This window comes from Natator depressus, chromosome 10 (genome assembly GCF_965152275.1).
Source record: "Natator depressus isolate rNatDep1 chromosome 10, rNatDep2.hap1, whole genome shotgun sequence".
NCBI lineage: Eukaryota > Metazoa > Chordata > Testudines > Cheloniidae > Natator > Natator depressus.
The window spans coordinates 4,103,272-4,119,864 of NC_134243.1; the positions used below are offsets into that span (position 1 = coordinate 4,103,272).

The following is a 16,593-nucleotide window of genomic DNA, read 5'->3' on the forward strand; positions in this document are numbered from 1 at the left end:
AACAGCTCATCTGGCTAGACTTATCGAGGGAGTCTATGACATCTTTGTCACTGGAGGTTTTTAAGAACAGACTACACAAATATCTGTCAGGGATGGTCTAGATATGTATTAATCCTGCCTCAGCACAATGAGATGGACTCGGTGACCCTGTGAGGTCCCTTTCAGTACTAATGTCTATGATTTGGGATCAAAATCTGCCAAGAACAACTGATGAGATTTCAACACCTTTGAATGCAAACCCAGAACCTGACCCTCATTTAGTCTTGAACCCCAAAACCCCCAACCCCAGCTTCATCTGGATCCCAAAACCTCAGCTCAGTTCATCTCTGGTTTAAATGAATCAAGGTCCAAGCCCAAAAATAAACATTAAAAAAGTAGGAACTTACAGTGTCTTTGCTCCACCCAGTCCAGTAAAGATTTCTATGTACTTATTCTTAGCAGGATAGTAAATATATAATGGGTAATAAAATACATTCACGGTAAAGATGTGGAGGAAAATATTCCAAAGAGTTGAAACATCACATCAGAAAAATCTGGGAGAAATCAAACTACTGAATTCTCTCTCCCAATTCTGTCCCAGTTCAGGTCTTGATAAAAACGTGTAACACAAAGAAGCAAACATTTCCTTTGGTTCATTCTAATTTTAATGAGTGCAGGTTCCTAGAAAGCAAACAGTACATATTGTGATATTGCTAAGAAGCTATTACAGAGATCTAAAAAATAAAGAAAAATAAATATCTTCTCTTTTTCTCCATGGTTATAGCACTAGGTCAACTTGAAAACAACAGGAATTTATCACTCACTGTGTTTGCACAGTTGGTATAAAACCAAAGAGATTTTTTTTAAATGGCAATTGTCTATATGTTTTCATAGAAATCAGAGTATCAGGAGAACCAGCTTTGAATATCTTCCCCGTCCGCTGCAGGAAACAGTTTCCAAGTCAGGCAACCATTGCTCTTCGAATGTCTCTGTTGGGCGACCTCAGTAGATCTGGAACTATATCTCGGACTCAGAAAGACTGTAAGGGGGAAAAAGAAATCGTGTGTTTTTCTTAGGTTTGACTGATATGTCTCAGTTGTGCCAGTGCTCAGATATGTGGATCTGGGCAAATCACTTCCCCTAACCATAGCTCAGTTTGCACCACTGTCATATGGGGATAATCATACTTAGTCTTTGTAAAGTGCTTTGAGATCCTCTAAGGAATGGCAGTTTATATAGGCAAAATATCAGCATCAATGGAAGTTCAACTATGGATTTAAACGGGACCAGAATTTGACTTACATTTATTACAGACTTGCTTGCTTCTGTTATAAATCATCATGTATACAAACCAAAACCCCAGATCCAAATACTCCCAAATATCAGGGTGCTCTAAATTTGACCCCCTTGATTGTGGCTTGGACTGATCTGTAATACACACACACACACACACACACACACAAATCTCACCTTCCTGCTGAAACACACTCACAGAAAGCAGCAGAATTACAACCTTAATACACACATGTAAATTCTGCCCTCAGTTACACCCAAGCCAATTGCAGTGAAATTAATGGGATAGCATAGGTATAGTTAAAGGTTGAAGTGACCTCTGTTTGTACTTTTCAGGCTTGTACCTTTAAACTTCTTAATCAAACTTGGCAGATAATAAAATAGGGCTCCCCAAATTATTTTTAGGGAAGGGTGGAAGGCAAATTGGCAAAGCACTTCGGGAACAAATTCTGCACCCACCAAACTCTCACCTGACTTCAGAGGGAGTCTTCAGGGAAGACAGAGTTAGATCCCACCGTAAATGTGAGGAAAAGGTATTTAATATTTGAAAGCAACCCCCAGCCCATGCAGATAGATTGTTGCTTTGGTATTACTATAGTCCAAGTTAAAAGCTAGGCTTTAAGGGGAGGGAATGACTGGAGAGTAGAAATTTAGATCCACTTCCTCAACTAGTGTAAATGGCTGTGGCTCCTTTTAAGTCCATGGAGCTACTCTGTTTTACACTAGCTGAGGGGCTGGCCATTCAAATGGGGTGGGACTGCTGCTCTTTGAGAATCAGTGAGAGATGCACCCTTGCAATAGGCTGAGCCTGTATTGCAGAATGTATCTAGTTAATTTCTAGGCTTTTAAAATGAAGCACAAAACTTTTCAAATGTAAATATCTAAGTGGTGAGAGAAACAACGTTATGAACCAGATGTTGCCAGATCAAGCAGCCAAGCTAAAGTTCAGAAACCTACATCCACAGCATATATTGTGTCATACAAAGGGTAACAAAGATCCTCATGAACTTGGTTAAATAACATCCATGATCATAAGTGTAAGGTCAATTGCAAAAGGAACACATTAGCTGGAGATGGAAAAGACTTTTTAGGTCATGGAATCCACATCTCCTGTTTGTATAAGCATCTTATTTTACTTTACTGTTTGACTGCAACTTCTGTGCATAAAGTCAAACATTTCAGCAACAGCAGATAGACGGGCTTTGGCTTTTGGCATTAACTTAAGTGAATCATCAAGTTGTACCAAAAACACGACCTCCTGAGTTCAATTTAAGCTCCTGAGCCTTGAGAAAGAATGGGACAAGTCTTGACCGCGGCTTTTTGGTGCTTTTCCTATATGCACCCAGATAGGCTCGGTGCAGCTGCACTGCCAGTTCCATGTCTTTCATCCCGGAGGAGTACTTCACAGTAAGTGCTGTGAAGCACCTGAACTGGTCCTTCCTTCCTTCCTTGCTGCCAAACACCCTGATAATAGATCATTCAATAATCCTGCGTTCTCCGCACAGCATAGAAATGTGTGTCTACAACTCAATTCTTTGTATGCTTCCTTCCAAATACTCCAGTATATCCCTCCCTAGCCACCAAACAAGAGGAAGGTGCAAACCAGAAGCAAGCAGCCACCAACCAAGAGGCTTCCAAGAAAATTCCACTGTTCAGCTCAGAACTGAGAGGCTAAAATATTCACATCAGTCTCCGGTTGACTCGCTCGTTTCAGAATTTCCTGGCACCTCCAAAGCCTTTACCGATCAATACCGTGTTCAGGAAACCCGCTGATGTTCCTTCTCAGGTGCATTTACAGCAAACAGCGGAACTGCTGCTTGGTCAGAAAAATCTCACCAAGTCACCGCTTTAAGCCGTTTGGAATAAAACAATCCCCTTCAAGGACCCGATCCCAAACCCACTGAAACCAGAGCAAAGGACTTCCATGGGCTTTGGATCAGGCCCTCAGAGCACGGCTGAGCTCGCAAGCCGAGGAACGGAAATTGATCAGGGGACATTAGTGACACCGACCCGGGTACGGCTGTTGTGCGGGTGTGCCAAGAAACTCCCCCGTTTGTTGGAGCAGGAAGGGCTCTGCTGAGCGCCCGGCAGCGGGTACCCGCTGGGAACCCGTTCGTACCAGCACGGCATTAACAAAGGGAGGTAAAAAAGGTAAAGTGCTGGCCACCCAACCGAACCCCTATTCAAAGCATGGCCGCCCTGGGAAGCCCAGCTCCAGGGACCCTGCTGCCGCGGGAGGGCTTGTTTTTTTCTCCCCCTTCCCACTTTCCCCTCTTAAGTAGCGAGATTGGTTTCCTTTCCAAGTCTCATACCTACTGGGCGAGATTTACCTTAAGTCCCTGATCCCCTCCTCGCTGCCCTGCGGCTGCTGCTGCTTCTTCTTCATCACCCTCTCCAGGAGCGTTGGCCTCTTCTCCCGGGCACCTCCTCTGCTCCAGGGACCCTGCTGGCAGCCGGGAGGACACTGGGCTGGCAGCGCTCGGACTCGCTGCGGCAGGGGGCTGGCACCTGCCTGCAGCGGGGCCCGGTGCTGAGCGACTGTTCGCCTGGCTGTAAAGTCCTGCACGCCCAGCCGCCTGAGCGCCGCGGGGTCCCTGCCACGGAGCTCGCCTCTGGCGGGGCGGGGCGCGGCCACCCCGGACGCCTGGGTCCGCGGCCCGGCTGCTCTGAGGTCTTGCCTGCGGCTCTGCAGCAACCTGGGCGCCCTGTTTACCGAGGTGGGGGGCGAGCCCGGGCTCTCTCCTCGCTCATCCCCCAAGTCCCGGCGCCACAGGTACGGGGAGCGTCTGATCCCCATCAGCAGCCCCGAAGCTCGGCCCACCGTGTGGTACCGGGGACTGGCCACGTGTTTGTACCAGGCTCCTACCGGATCGACCAGCAGCATCAGCCCCAGCAAGCCCAGGGTTTTCCATGCGCCCCCAGACGCGTGCCTTAAATTCATGGTGAGAGCAGAACAAACTTCGCCGGGCTTCGGCTGCTCGAGGGGGAGGAAAGAAAAATCTCGTAACTAACTAACTGGGGGATGAGGGGTCCGCTGGCTCCAGGCGGGAGCTGGCCGATGCCTGCCGAGTGGCAGGGGCCGGGGAGCGAAGCGAGTTCCCCTTGGAAGAGTGGCTGGAATTTGGGAGGCTCTGAAGCTTGGGGGTCTCTCTTCCCCGCTTGTATATAGCCACCGAGGGGGCGGCGCAGCCACGCCAGAGTCCCCGCCCCCCCGCCACGGTATCCGCCTTGACTCGCATCTTGACTCGCATCTTCAGCCCGTCAACCCTCCTGCTGGCTCCCCGCACCTGCCCCCCATCCAACCCTCCTTCCCCAACGCCCAGGAGCCCACCGGGGGGCTGCCCGCTAGGTGACGGCAGCCCAGCTGGTTTAATGGCAGCAGGAGGGAAGGGGCGAGAAATCAAACCCCAGCCGCCCCATAAATGCCCACGAAGGAGCACTGCGCGCACACACACCCACCCCCCGTAGGGAGTCCGTGACTCACAGTAACTAGGAGCCCAAAGCAGGGCTAAATTGCCGTGATTTTCAGCAGAATTAGTCCTGAGCCCGGAGCTAACTGGGCTTTGATCTAGCTGGCATAGATGAAATTGCTGCTTTTGTTATCTATCTTTTGGAGGAAGGATGTTGACTTGTAATTATACAAGGATGACCCCCCTCCCCACACAGCCCGATCAGTGCAGTTCGTTTGTCCTCGCAGTACAAAGCCCGCTTGTGTCCATAAAGGGCTAATACATTATTAATCATTAATAATGCAAAACCTAGACTCCAATCCTGTCTCCTGCAATTCATTAGCAAATATCCTAGCTCAAGGACGCCCCAAATGCTTACTGACTTTGGATGCATAGCATTGCTTTGGTGCAGGACAGTCCCAGACTAGATAGATGATCACATCATAGCACATCTATCTATCGATCATTTTTACGTCACATCTTAAAACAATTGAGAAAGACTGCCTGTCTCCCTATCTGAGCAGCTAGCTGACTAAATTATAACTTCTGATTTCCCATTTCTTCATGGGGAGGGGGAGAGCCTAGCATTCGTTTAGTTTGGAAAGTCTATTAGTTTGCATTCTTTCCACATCATAGCATCGTAGGACTGGAAGGGATCTCGAGAAGTCTCCTAATCCAATGACAGATTCCACAGCCTCCCTAGGCAATTTATTCCAGGGATTAGCCACCCTGACAGTTAGGAAGTTTTTTTTCACAAGTCCAACCTAAACCACGCTTTCTGCAATTTAAGCCTCTTGTTACCATCCTCCTGACCCAGAAAAGACAGGCAGACCTGACCCTTTCCACTCCCCAGTGCCATTTCTTAACCAGCTGCTGTGCACTGAGCCCTACAACACAAAACCTCACTGTCACCTTCAAAGGCTGAGGGCATGGTCACTACGGCACACTCAGTGACATGCATGTATGCTGCTCTCTCCTCAGCTATATGAACGAAGAGTTGGAAGGGAGGGCACAGTGCCCAGTCATCATTTAGCTCCTCTAGAGCTCTGGGTCAGGCAGGCCTGGCCTTACAGGTGGGTGACATGGGCGACCGCCCAGGGAGCCGTGATCAGGGGTGGGGCACTGATCAAGAGGCTGCAGAAGGGCTGTGCCCACCTGGGGGGTGAGGGTAGGAGCCAGACAGCCTGACACCTGCTGCTGCTCTGCCTGCTGAGCGGCCACCCACTGCTAGGGGAGTAGTACTTAAGGGGTGCCAAAGATGGTCCAGGGCACCATTTTCCCTGAGGCCGGCCCAGGGGTCAGAGCCTCAACTGATGTAAATTGGTGTAGCTTCTCAATGGAGCTACACTGATATCCCCTGTCTGAGGATCTGGCCTAGGCCTCTCACTTCATATTTTCTGTTGTGTGAGCAGCTACTTGGAAGAAAATTCCATCCCATCTTTTGCCATACAAAACAATATTTCATTCCTGTATATTTTGCCTGCTATGTTTTTATTATAAAAAGGAACGTGTAGCCATGTGCACAGACATCACAGTACCCAGCTACGCTGCAAACATGCAGCCTCAAACAGGCTTTCTGCTCCAAAAACACTGGCTTCTAGCCTTTAATCTAAAGGAGAATCACCATTATCTGCCAATGCTATTTAGCCTGTTTGTCACTTTCCATCCCAAATGTGACCAGACAGTCGCAGACACTTGTCTTGAGGCACTCTGATTCAGGGCTGTACATGCCACTGTGGGCATGTCGCTTTTCACCAGCAACAGTGCAAAGGCAGATACACGATTACTGCTGTGAATTTGATCCAAGGATGCCTGTTCCTTATGCAGCTACGTATCTGACTCTGTTGTGCACCGTTTATTCAGACAGGATTTACCAGTCCTTACATGAGTACTGATGCATTTGCATCAGAGCAGGAAACAGATTTCACTTTAGTGACTGCTTCTCTTGTCGGAGGTTGTTCTTTCTGGAATTTTCTCTAAGCTACAGGAAAGGATTGTTACTTTGGCAACATTAGAGACAGCCAGGCTGTGGTCTGGAGAAGGAGGGTGAGGGATTTGGTGAAAAAGCAAGAAGTGGGAGTGAGACACAGTGAACTGTAAGAGGACCGGCATGCCTTCTCCTATTCCGAAACTCTCGTGTTCTGCAAAGGTTACGAGTCAGTGACAAAGTGTTCCTGGGAAGGGAATGCTGATCTTTTCCTGAGCAGAGCACACAAAAATTACATGTGTACATAAGATGAATCTGTTTTTAATGAATCAGATTCTGAGAGCCAAGTCCATTCCTGGTGTAACTTCCTGGAAGCCAGTGGAGTTGCACTCAGGATGAATCTGGGCCTTAGTCTTTATCGGTGGTCACTGATGAAGGTGCTATTTCTGGATTTTTAGCCCTTTGAAAGTTATGAATGGCTCCACAGCTTTCATTTTTTAACAGAGCCATTAAATGAATGACATCAGTACTGTACACAGACAATCACGCCTCATCCAGCTCTGATCACCAAATACTGGCTCACAATCGGACATGCATTATCAATTCTATTTCATCCAATAAAGAAGTCATTATGCTTCCTTCTCCCTGCTATAGCTGCATGGACTCTGAAAAACCTCAGGCTAGAAAATCATTCGCAATTGGAAAAGTTGGAAGCTCATTTCTAACTTTGCCCCAACCTCCAGTCTAGCAGGGGGGTTGGCAGTTTATGTTGTTTTGTAATGGTAAATGGACACAGGTTAATACCACCTATCACCAGAAGTACCATCAGAAAGTCTCAAAGTGCTTCACAATCTTTAATGTATTTATCCTCACAGCACTCCTGTCAGGTAAAGGAGTGTTGCTATCCCTATTTTACAGCTAGGTAACTGAGGCACAGAGAGGCTAAATTATTTGCCCAAGGTCACACAGGCCAGAGTAAGGACTTGAACCTGGGTGTCCCAGTCCTGGGCTAATGGCCTAATCACCAGATGATACAGTGTATAACCCTATTCCTATAAATCATACACTTTGGCAGCATTTGTATAGTTTGTCATGCCCATAAAATCTCATTTCACTTCTGTTGGTGATAGAGACAAGCTTTTGATCACAGAACTGAAATGGCCTGAAGAAGAGCTCTGTGTAAGCTTGTTTCCTTCACCAACAGAAGTTGGCCCAGTAAAAGATATTTCCTCACCAACCTTGTTTCTCTAATGTAAATGTATACATCTCGGAAAAAATCAAGGTAGGTCATACTGACAGGATGGGGGACTCTATCCTGGGAAGCAGAGACTGAAAAAGATTAGGGGGTGGATAATCAGCTGAAAATGAGCTCCAAGTGAATTGCTGTGCCCCAGAGAGCTAATACGACCCTTGGAGGCATAAACTGGGGAATCTCAAGTAGGAGTAGAGAGGTTATTTTACCTCTGTATTTGGCACTGGTGTGACTGCTACTGTCCAGTTCTAGTGTTGACAGTCCAAGAAGGATATTGATAAACTGGCGAAGGTTCAGAGAAGAGTTGTGAGAATGATTAAAGCATTAGAAAACATGCCTTTAGTGACAGACTGCAGGAGTTCAATCTATTTAGCTTAACAAAGAGGAGGTTAAGGAGTGACATGATTACAGTCTATACAGGTTTCAGAGTAGCAGCTGTGTTAGTCTGTATTCACAAAAAGAAAAGGAGGACTTGTGACACCTTAGAGACTAACAAATTTATTTGAGCATACGCTTGCAATGCATCCGATGAAGTGAGCTGTAGCTCACGAAAGCGTATGCTCAAATAAATTTGTTAGTCTCTAAGGTGTCACAAGTCCTCCTTTTCTTTTTACAGTCTACCTACATGGGGAACAAATATTTGATAATGGGCTCGTCAATCTAGCAGAAAAAGGTATAACACAATCCAAAGGCTGGAAGCTGCAGGTTGACAAATTCAGACTGGAAATAAGGCATACATTTTTAAGTAAGGGTAATTAATCATTGGAACAATTTACCACGAATCATGGTGTATTCTCCATCACTGGCAATTTTTAAAATCAAGATTGGATATTGTTCTAAAAGACCTGCTCTAGAATTATTTTGGGGAAGTTCTATATCCTGTGTTATACACAGGAGGTCAGACAAGATAATCACAAAAGTCCCTTCTGGTCTTGCAATCTATGAGACCCAAGTTCAAGTTTCTGTACTTCCCCTGCAATAGCTGACAAAATCATAAATATCTAAACAAAGCCATGAATAACACTCTCTGATCTGTTTTTGGGTGTTCCTCATGTCAATACCTGATAAGCACAACACTCAGGTCCTCCTTGGCAGGTAAAAAGCCATTGGGTGAAATATGAGCCCCATTAAAGTCAATTGAAGTTTTTCCATTGACTTTAATGGGGCTCAGATTTCACCTTCCTGTTCACCTTTGAAAGTTGTAGGGTAGGATTTACACAATAACTCAGTGTTGGCCCAATTCTGCTCCCACTGATAAACCCCCCCTCTCCTTTTGACTTCAGTGGGAGCAGAGTTAATCCAACATTGAGTGCTTTTGAAAAGACCTAAAAATACAAAAGACCTAAATATTGTATATTTAGTCAGTAGTTAATGACTACATTAGCACAGCTACCAACAATGCAAACAGGCCAAATTTTGCTCCACTATTTTGGTGTAAATCCAGCTTAACTCTATTGACTTTGTGGGAGTTATTCTGAATTTACATGGGTGAAAATGAGCAGTATTAGGCCCTACAACTGTTATACGGAAATAGATTGAGGTGCTTTCCTTTTAATTCTGCATGGAAATAAATTCTATCACTCCAGCTCTATCAGAGAGATCAGATTTAATGTGCATGTTGTATTAACTTTGTCTTCTCAACATACCCATGTCTGCACGCTTCAGGAATTGTGGCTCTTCTTGACAATAGTCTAAATCAGGGGTGGGCAAACTACACCATGCAGGCCACATCCGGCCCGCCAGCCGATTTTATCTAGCCGGCAAGCTCCCGCTGGGGAGTGGGGTCTGGGGCTTGCTGCGCTCCAGCTGGGGAGTGGGGTCGGGGGGCACTCCATATGTGCTGCAGCTCTGCACGGTTCCAAGCAGCAGCATGTCCCCGCATGTTACCAGCCAATGGGAGTTGCGGGGGCAGTGCTTGGGGCACAGGCAGCTCACGGGGCCCCCTGGCTGCCCCTATGGGGGAAAAGCAACCAGGGAGCCCAGCCTGACTGCAGGGATGAGCTTGCTGTTATGGTTTGGTTGTTAATGCTCATTTCATACTTGGCACTTTGGTTTTTGCTGTCTGGTGATGAAGTGTTCTGGTGATTTCTACCATTCGGGCTCCACTGCAGCTCTTCCTGGGAGTATAACGTGGTGATGAAGATGCAAATGTCTTGGATGAAGGACCTTATGTATTCTTATGAGGAACATATTTTTTAAGCAGTCCTAACAGCATGATAATACTTTGCCCTTATCTAGCACCTAACAGCCAAGGATCGCAAAGCACTTTGCAAGTCTCACAACAGCCTTGTTAGCTATTTTTTCTCCTGCTGATAATAACTCATCTTAACTAATTAGCCTCTCACAGTTTGTATGGCAACTTCCAACTTATCTGTATCTATCTTCTTACTATGTGTTCCATTCTATGCATCCAATGAAGTGGGCTGTAGCCCACAAAAGCTTATGCTCAAATAAATTTGTTAGTCTCCAAGGTGCCACAAGTACTCCTGTTCTTTTTGTGGATACAGACTAACATGGCTGCTACTCTGAAACTTGTTAGCTATTATTATCCACATTTTCCAGGCAAGGAAAGTAAGGGCAAAAGAGGTTAAGTTACTTGTTTGAAGTCACACAAGCTAGTGGCAGAGCTGGTAAAGAACTCAGAAGTTCTTAGGCTAGGACATGCTCTAATACCACACCACACCGCCTTTGACACAGTGAGCTACATTCCTCTGTAGAAAGAAAAGGAGTACTAGTGGCACCTTAGAGACTACTCCTGTTCTTTTTGCGAATACAGACTAACACGGCTGCTACTCTGAAACCATTCATCTGTAGGTTAACCGGGAGCGCAAGTCACACACTGGGTGTAAGTTAGTAAGAAAATCTGTGTAGGTGCCAAAGTACCATGAGGCGCACCAATATGGAATTTATCAAACGTGCCAAAGAGGCAAAGTTAATTGAAGTCACTGGTGTTACCCCAGCAATGAGTTTAGTCCATTTTGTCTCTTGCACTCACAGACATAATTTACAAATTAACACTAGTTCGTGTATGTTACAAGGATTAATTGCTTCCCGCAACTCTAAATGTTTACGTGTGCATATACCGTTTTATAACAGAATCATAGAGATGTCGGGCTGGAAGGGACCTCGAGAGGTCATCTAGCTGAGCCCCTTGTGTTGAGGCAGGACCGAGTAAACCTAGACCATCCCTGACATCTGTTTGCCCAACCTGTTTTTAAAAACCTACAACAATGGGGATTCCACAAACTCCCTTGGAAGCCTAGTCCAGGGCTTCACTATTCTTATAGTTAGAAAGTTGTTCCTAGTATCTAACCTAAATCGCCTTTGCTGCAGATTAAGACCATTATTCCTTGTTCTGCTTTCAGTGGACATGGAAAACAATTGATCACTGTCCTCTTGATAACAGCCCTTCCATATATTTGAAGGCCATTATCAGGTCCCCATTGGTCTTCTTTTCTCAACATTAAACATGCCCCGTTTTTTTAACCTTTCCTCATAGGTCAAGTTTTCTAAACCTTTGATCATTTGTCGTGCTCTCCTCTGGACTCTCTCCAATTTGTCTATAACTTTCTTAAAGTGGGGCACCCAGAACGGGACCCAGTACTAGAGCTGAGGCCTCATCAGTACTGAGAAGAATGGGACAATTACTGCTGTGTCATACATACAACACTCCTGTTAATACACCCCCAAAATGATATTAGGTTTTTTTGCCACTGCATCACATTGTTGACTTAGGTTCAACTTGTGATATACTATAACGCCCAGATCCTTTTCAGCAGTACTACCACCTGGCCAATTATTCCTCATTTGATTTTTCCTTCCTAAGTGTAGCACTTTGCACTTGCCTTTATTAAATATTTTTATTGATTGAATCTCATGTTCTGTTACTTCCACAGTACTACAGAATGGTGGCTTTTAAGAATGGGTGAACAAAAAATCCACAGAAATAGCAGTCACTAATGACTGCTTGTAATGAAAAAATGAGATTGAAAAAGAATGGATTCCTGTAAAGGTTCCGACTCACCCCTGCGGCACCTCCTGCTGGTAGTCATTGGGAATTAGCTCGTCCAGCCCTGGATCACCCTCTGCAGGCCTGTGATCTGCCTTACTGCTGGCCCCCATGTCCCTCCCAGGACCCAGTGCCCCTTTCTCTGGGGTGCTGCCCCCCTGGCAGTACCCCCACCCCCTCAGGTTCTGGGTCTCCCCACCCAGGGGAACCCCCACCTCACCTCAGTCTGGGCTACTGCCAGTCCCCACTTAGCCCCTTGTATCAGGGGCAGACTGCTGTGTATATGCAGGGGTTTTGGACATGCTGCCTCTGCCTACCGTGGGCTGCCCCTCTGCAACCCTGCACCTATTCGGCCTGTAGTCAGGCCCGCAGCCTGAGGCTTTCCAGGCTGGAGCTCCCAGCTCCTCTGGCCCTTTCCCAGCCCTCCTGCAATCTGGGTGTCCCACTCAGCCCCTTGCAGCCAGGCCCTTCTCCCTCTACAGGCTCACAGCCTCTTATAGGGGCCAGCTGGGCCTGATTGAGCTGGCCACAGCTGCGGCTGTTCCCTTAATCCAGCTGGGCTTTTCCCCACAGCCCCAGCCCTCTCCCCGGGCTGGCCTCAGCCCTGTCAGGGCTGGCGTGGGTAACCACCCCGCTACACTTCCCATTATTTATTATTAACTATTATTATTATTATTTGTACTCAGGCAGCAACTAAGAACCCCAACTCCATGGTGCTAGGCACTGTATAAACACAGACTAGAAGACAGTCCTTGTTTAATTTCTAAATTAACTCTCTGTTTGCCGTCACCCCCACCCCGCCCCCCATGAGCTGGCAGCACACTCATCCTGAAGCTCTACAACCTTGGAGGCGTGACCTCTTCAGACCTCACAAGAGAAGATGTGTCAGACCTGATTAGTATGTAGATGGAAGAGATGTGAAACCCCAGATGCTGCAGGACATGGTAGTGATTCAGTAGGTATCGTTTCTGAGTCAGCATCAAGCATAGTATTGGGTGGAGCTGTCTTCATATGAGATATACAGCTCAGGATATGAATGACTGGACATAAAAGCTCCCCTGGCCCTTTTCACAATAGTAGCATTGGTAAGCATGCTGGCCAAAATAGGAACATTCTGCCTCTCTAAACGCTACTTCCCTCCTGAAAGTTTTGTTTGGAGATGGTGTTTTTCACTTCCTCCCCTAGATTTAAACGACTGCCACGTTTTTTCAGCTCACAAGTGATTGTATTTTTTAGTGGTAGAAAACATTCCTATATATGTGGTTTGCGAAGTGCTTCGGAATCATGATCATTAACCACCCAACTCTGGTACATTCCTACGCACATCCCACATGTGAGTTTTCTTGGTGAATCAGAATGAGTGCATTTTGTTAATGGATACATATGAGCCACTTCTTAGTGATTGGAACCCAAACTGGCTAACCCAATCCCTTAGGTACCAAGGTGACAGGTGTCTTAGATAGGTAGTCCTAGGTATAACAACATTTGCCATTTTCTCGCATCTAGCATGTGTCCTAGTGTAATAAACTCAGATTACTCAGTGGTTCCTTTCATCAGTGATTCAGAACATGCTGATTAAATGCTATTTCCTTGTTCCTCTGAAATAAAAGAGCTATAGCTGATACAAACAAATTATGATTTCAAACTTTGAGGCAAGGAGCCCCTTGATTTCATTGTAAAGTCTCCTATGTATTTTGTTGTCTCGAGAGAGAAAGAGGGAGAAATAATAGGTGTCTCATGATGTTTTAATTCCTCTTATTAAAGTACATTAGGTTAATCATTAAACTCTTAACACATGGTCTAACTCATCACTAGCTTTACAGAAAAGTCGGACACTGCTTTGAGAGATTTTTCCTCCAGGGTCCGTGAGCATGAAAGTTGAGCAGCAAGCTGCAGAGTCTCCAAAGAATAATAAACCCTCCCAAATTACTCTTCTAATGGAACAAAGAGTGTTATAAATGTCACACGCAATATAGCAAAAGCACTGGAAACCTTTACGTGAAACAATAGATCCATTAGCACTAAGTTAAAAAAAAAAACAGTCTCATAGGACCTTTGCATGGTTTTATATAGCCTGCTATTCAAAGCCAAATGAACCTGTTTGCTTGTTCAGAAACTCTGGAGCTGATCTCACACCATAGCACGTGGCAATACTAAGAATGTACATGCTTAAACCACCCTTCATCTGAAGATTTCAAAGCACTTAACAGACAGTAACTCAGCCATACTACACCCATATGAGTAAGTGTAATTATCCCCATTTTGCAGATGAGAAAACTGAGGCACAGAGCGGGAACAAAATGAATCAGTCATTGGAGATGGAAACTGAGCCCAGGTCAAGACTCAGTCTTAGGCTCTAACCATCAGACCACACTAACAGGTCACACTACCTGTCCCAACTTTAATGGGGCAGTCCTGCATCTTACAAACTAAGGGCATGAACTTGTAAACCTTACTCACATAAGTAATCCCAACTTAACTTACCTGACTGCAAAGGGACTACTTGCGGGCACATACAAATTGTCATACTAGATCAGACCTGCGATCCATTTAGTCCAACATCCTGTCTTCGACAGCAGCAGCCAATATATGATTAAGGGTGCCCTTAAATATCTCAGGGGCTGATGCAATGTCATCATAGTGTGATGCCGACGTGGCGACTCAATGCCACAGAACCGTGATGCAAACATCATGAGACTCTGAGGTACTGATTTTTGTCCTAGAGAAACAAAACAGAACAACAAAGACAAAGATAAAAAATGCAGGTGAAAGAGCAGAAGGAGAAGATGACGTCAGGTGGATATCTCTAATGCAAGCAAACTTTTCAGCCCCCTCTGTTCCATGATTCAACCTTTCTCCTGGAAACAATTTATAATAATAATGAAACTGAGTTAACACCTACCTGTATGGAGTGCAGAGTAAATATGGCTCTGACATGATGCATGTTTTCTGTAATGAAGGACACAGCTGAGAAGCAAATCCTAGGCTTTGACTGCTTTAAGAGCCCTTACCTTAAGCCCACATGGCATTGAACTACTTGCTTATTTAGCTGCAAGGCTTAAATAGTTGAGGTCAAATCCTATGCTGAGCTCTGTGCATGCAACTTAATTAATTTCAGTAGTGTCAAGAAAGATAACTGAGGACTGAATCCCTGGCTCTAAGGCCACAGTCCTGTAACTGGATCTGCACCGGTGGATCATGTTTTGTATAGCACAGGGTCTGCTGCATTGAACTGAGTGACAGATTGGGGCCTATATTTGTAAAACCCTCTGAGATCCTCAAATGGAAGGCATGCTAGCAGTCCTACATGGTAACAACCATTAAAAAATGGAAATCAGTACACCCAACTGTGTCATAGTAGCAGGAACCAGGGTCATCTCCTCCCTTTGATGCATGTAATTTCTAGTGACATTTAGCAAGAGTCATTTGTGGAGACAATGAAGTCTGGAAAATCTAATGGAAATGGACAAAATCAAGCCCATTCAGAGGCAGCATGGTCTGGTGGACCAGATGGGGAGCCAGAAGAGCTGTGTTTTATTCCCAGGTTTATCAGCGACTTGTTATGTGACCTCAGACACTACCTCCCTGGGCCTCAGTATTCCTTTGTGTAAAATAGGGATAAAATGTTTATCTCCATTTATAAAGCACTTAGAAATATACAGATGAAAAGTATTATATGTTAAGTACTATGCTGGACCTGGTTGTAATGACACACACAGTTAAGGTTGAGTTATAGATCTGTTTCACATCTGTTATTACTCAGGCTGCCATTCTTTGCTGAACGAAACACAGAGTGCCCCGGAATGGCTGCCCATTATCTGTCTGCTTTCCTTAGATCCTATCGATATTCAGACACAAGGCAGCGAGGGAGCTCTTGACACTGAATTGTCTTGCTTTTGCCTGCTTAACTTAGCTCACGTAATATCCTTTGAAAGCAGAGCTCTCTCCAAAGGTTGGATGCTGTTCTGGGAACTCGCATATTGACTCCTTGACACCTAGAAAGCTCTTTCCCTGCCACTGTTCCTTTGTGTTCCTGTGTATGTATATTTTCCCCCCTATTACCTGCTCTTATCATGCTCTCTCATCCTCCAACAAGCTGTTGCTAAAGATATACATTTGCGAATTCCACATAAGGCAACTCTCCTTCACAGCAGGGATCACTCTGCAGACTTTGCTTACACTCCCAACGCCCACATGAAGGGCTCGCTTCAGTTTTGGTCTGTTCACAAAAGTTAGTGCCATCAACTTCTATAAAAACTCCATCATGTTTTGAGAAAAACATTCTGTATCTCACTACAGAATCTCAGTGGCTTGATCTAAGGACCTTGCCAATAACCTGGAACACAACTTCAACTCTTGCAAAAAGTGCCATGTGACCAGGACCTTGATTTAAAGTCTCACTTGAAATATGGTACCTCTGGCAGCACCCATAGCACCACCATGAGGAGCTGTTCAGTATTGACTCAAAGGGAGGAGCAACACTTACTGAACACCACCAACTGTTCCTTGAATATTGTTGAGTTTTCTTTGCAGGACTCCTATCCAACTGCTGCCCAAGGTTTAGCTGTGAGATCTGATGAGATTACAGCCACAGGTGGCATAACTACAAACTCTTTACCACTGACACACTAAGGGCCAGTTCACTATACCACTAAACCCACCAATTAAACAATAACAATGGCAA

At 45.5% G+C, this 16,593-nt stretch overlaps 1 protein-coding gene across 2 annotated transcripts; it reads right to left on the reverse strand.

Moving 5' to 3' along the window:
• Positions 1-742: 742 nt before the first annotated feature.
• On the reverse strand, positions 743-14,864 carry NPW (neuropeptide W). Of its 2 annotated transcripts, XR_012641100.1 has the most exons (3): positions 14,812-14,864; positions 14,394-14,628; positions 743-1,018 (listed from the first exon to the last, which is right to left on the reverse strand). XR_012641100.1 is itself a non-coding variant. In XM_074964543.1 (2 exons), the coding sequence occupies exons 1-2, from the start codon at positions 4,211-4,213 to the stop codon at positions 997-999; spliced, it is 633 nt and encodes a 210-aa protein (XP_074820644.1). In that variant the 5' UTR covers positions 4,214-4,405; the 3' UTR covers positions 743-996. The 2 variants fall into 2 exon arrangements, 1 of the variants encoding a protein (XP_074820644.1); XM_074964543.1 differs by lacking the exons at positions 14,394-14,628; positions 14,812-14,864 and adding an exon at positions 3,603-4,405.
• Positions 14,865-16,593: the final 1,729 nt, after the last annotated feature.

Coding starts and splice junctions, on each gene's coding strand:
- NPW (XM_074964543.1), bottom strand. CDS start 4,213: ATGAATTTAAGGCACGCGTCTGGGGGCGCATGGAAAACCCTGGGCTTG. Junction 1,019..3,602: donor GAGGGGATCAGGGACTTAAG/GTAAATCTCGCC, acceptor TCCCCCTTACAG/TCTTTCTGAGTCCGAGATAT.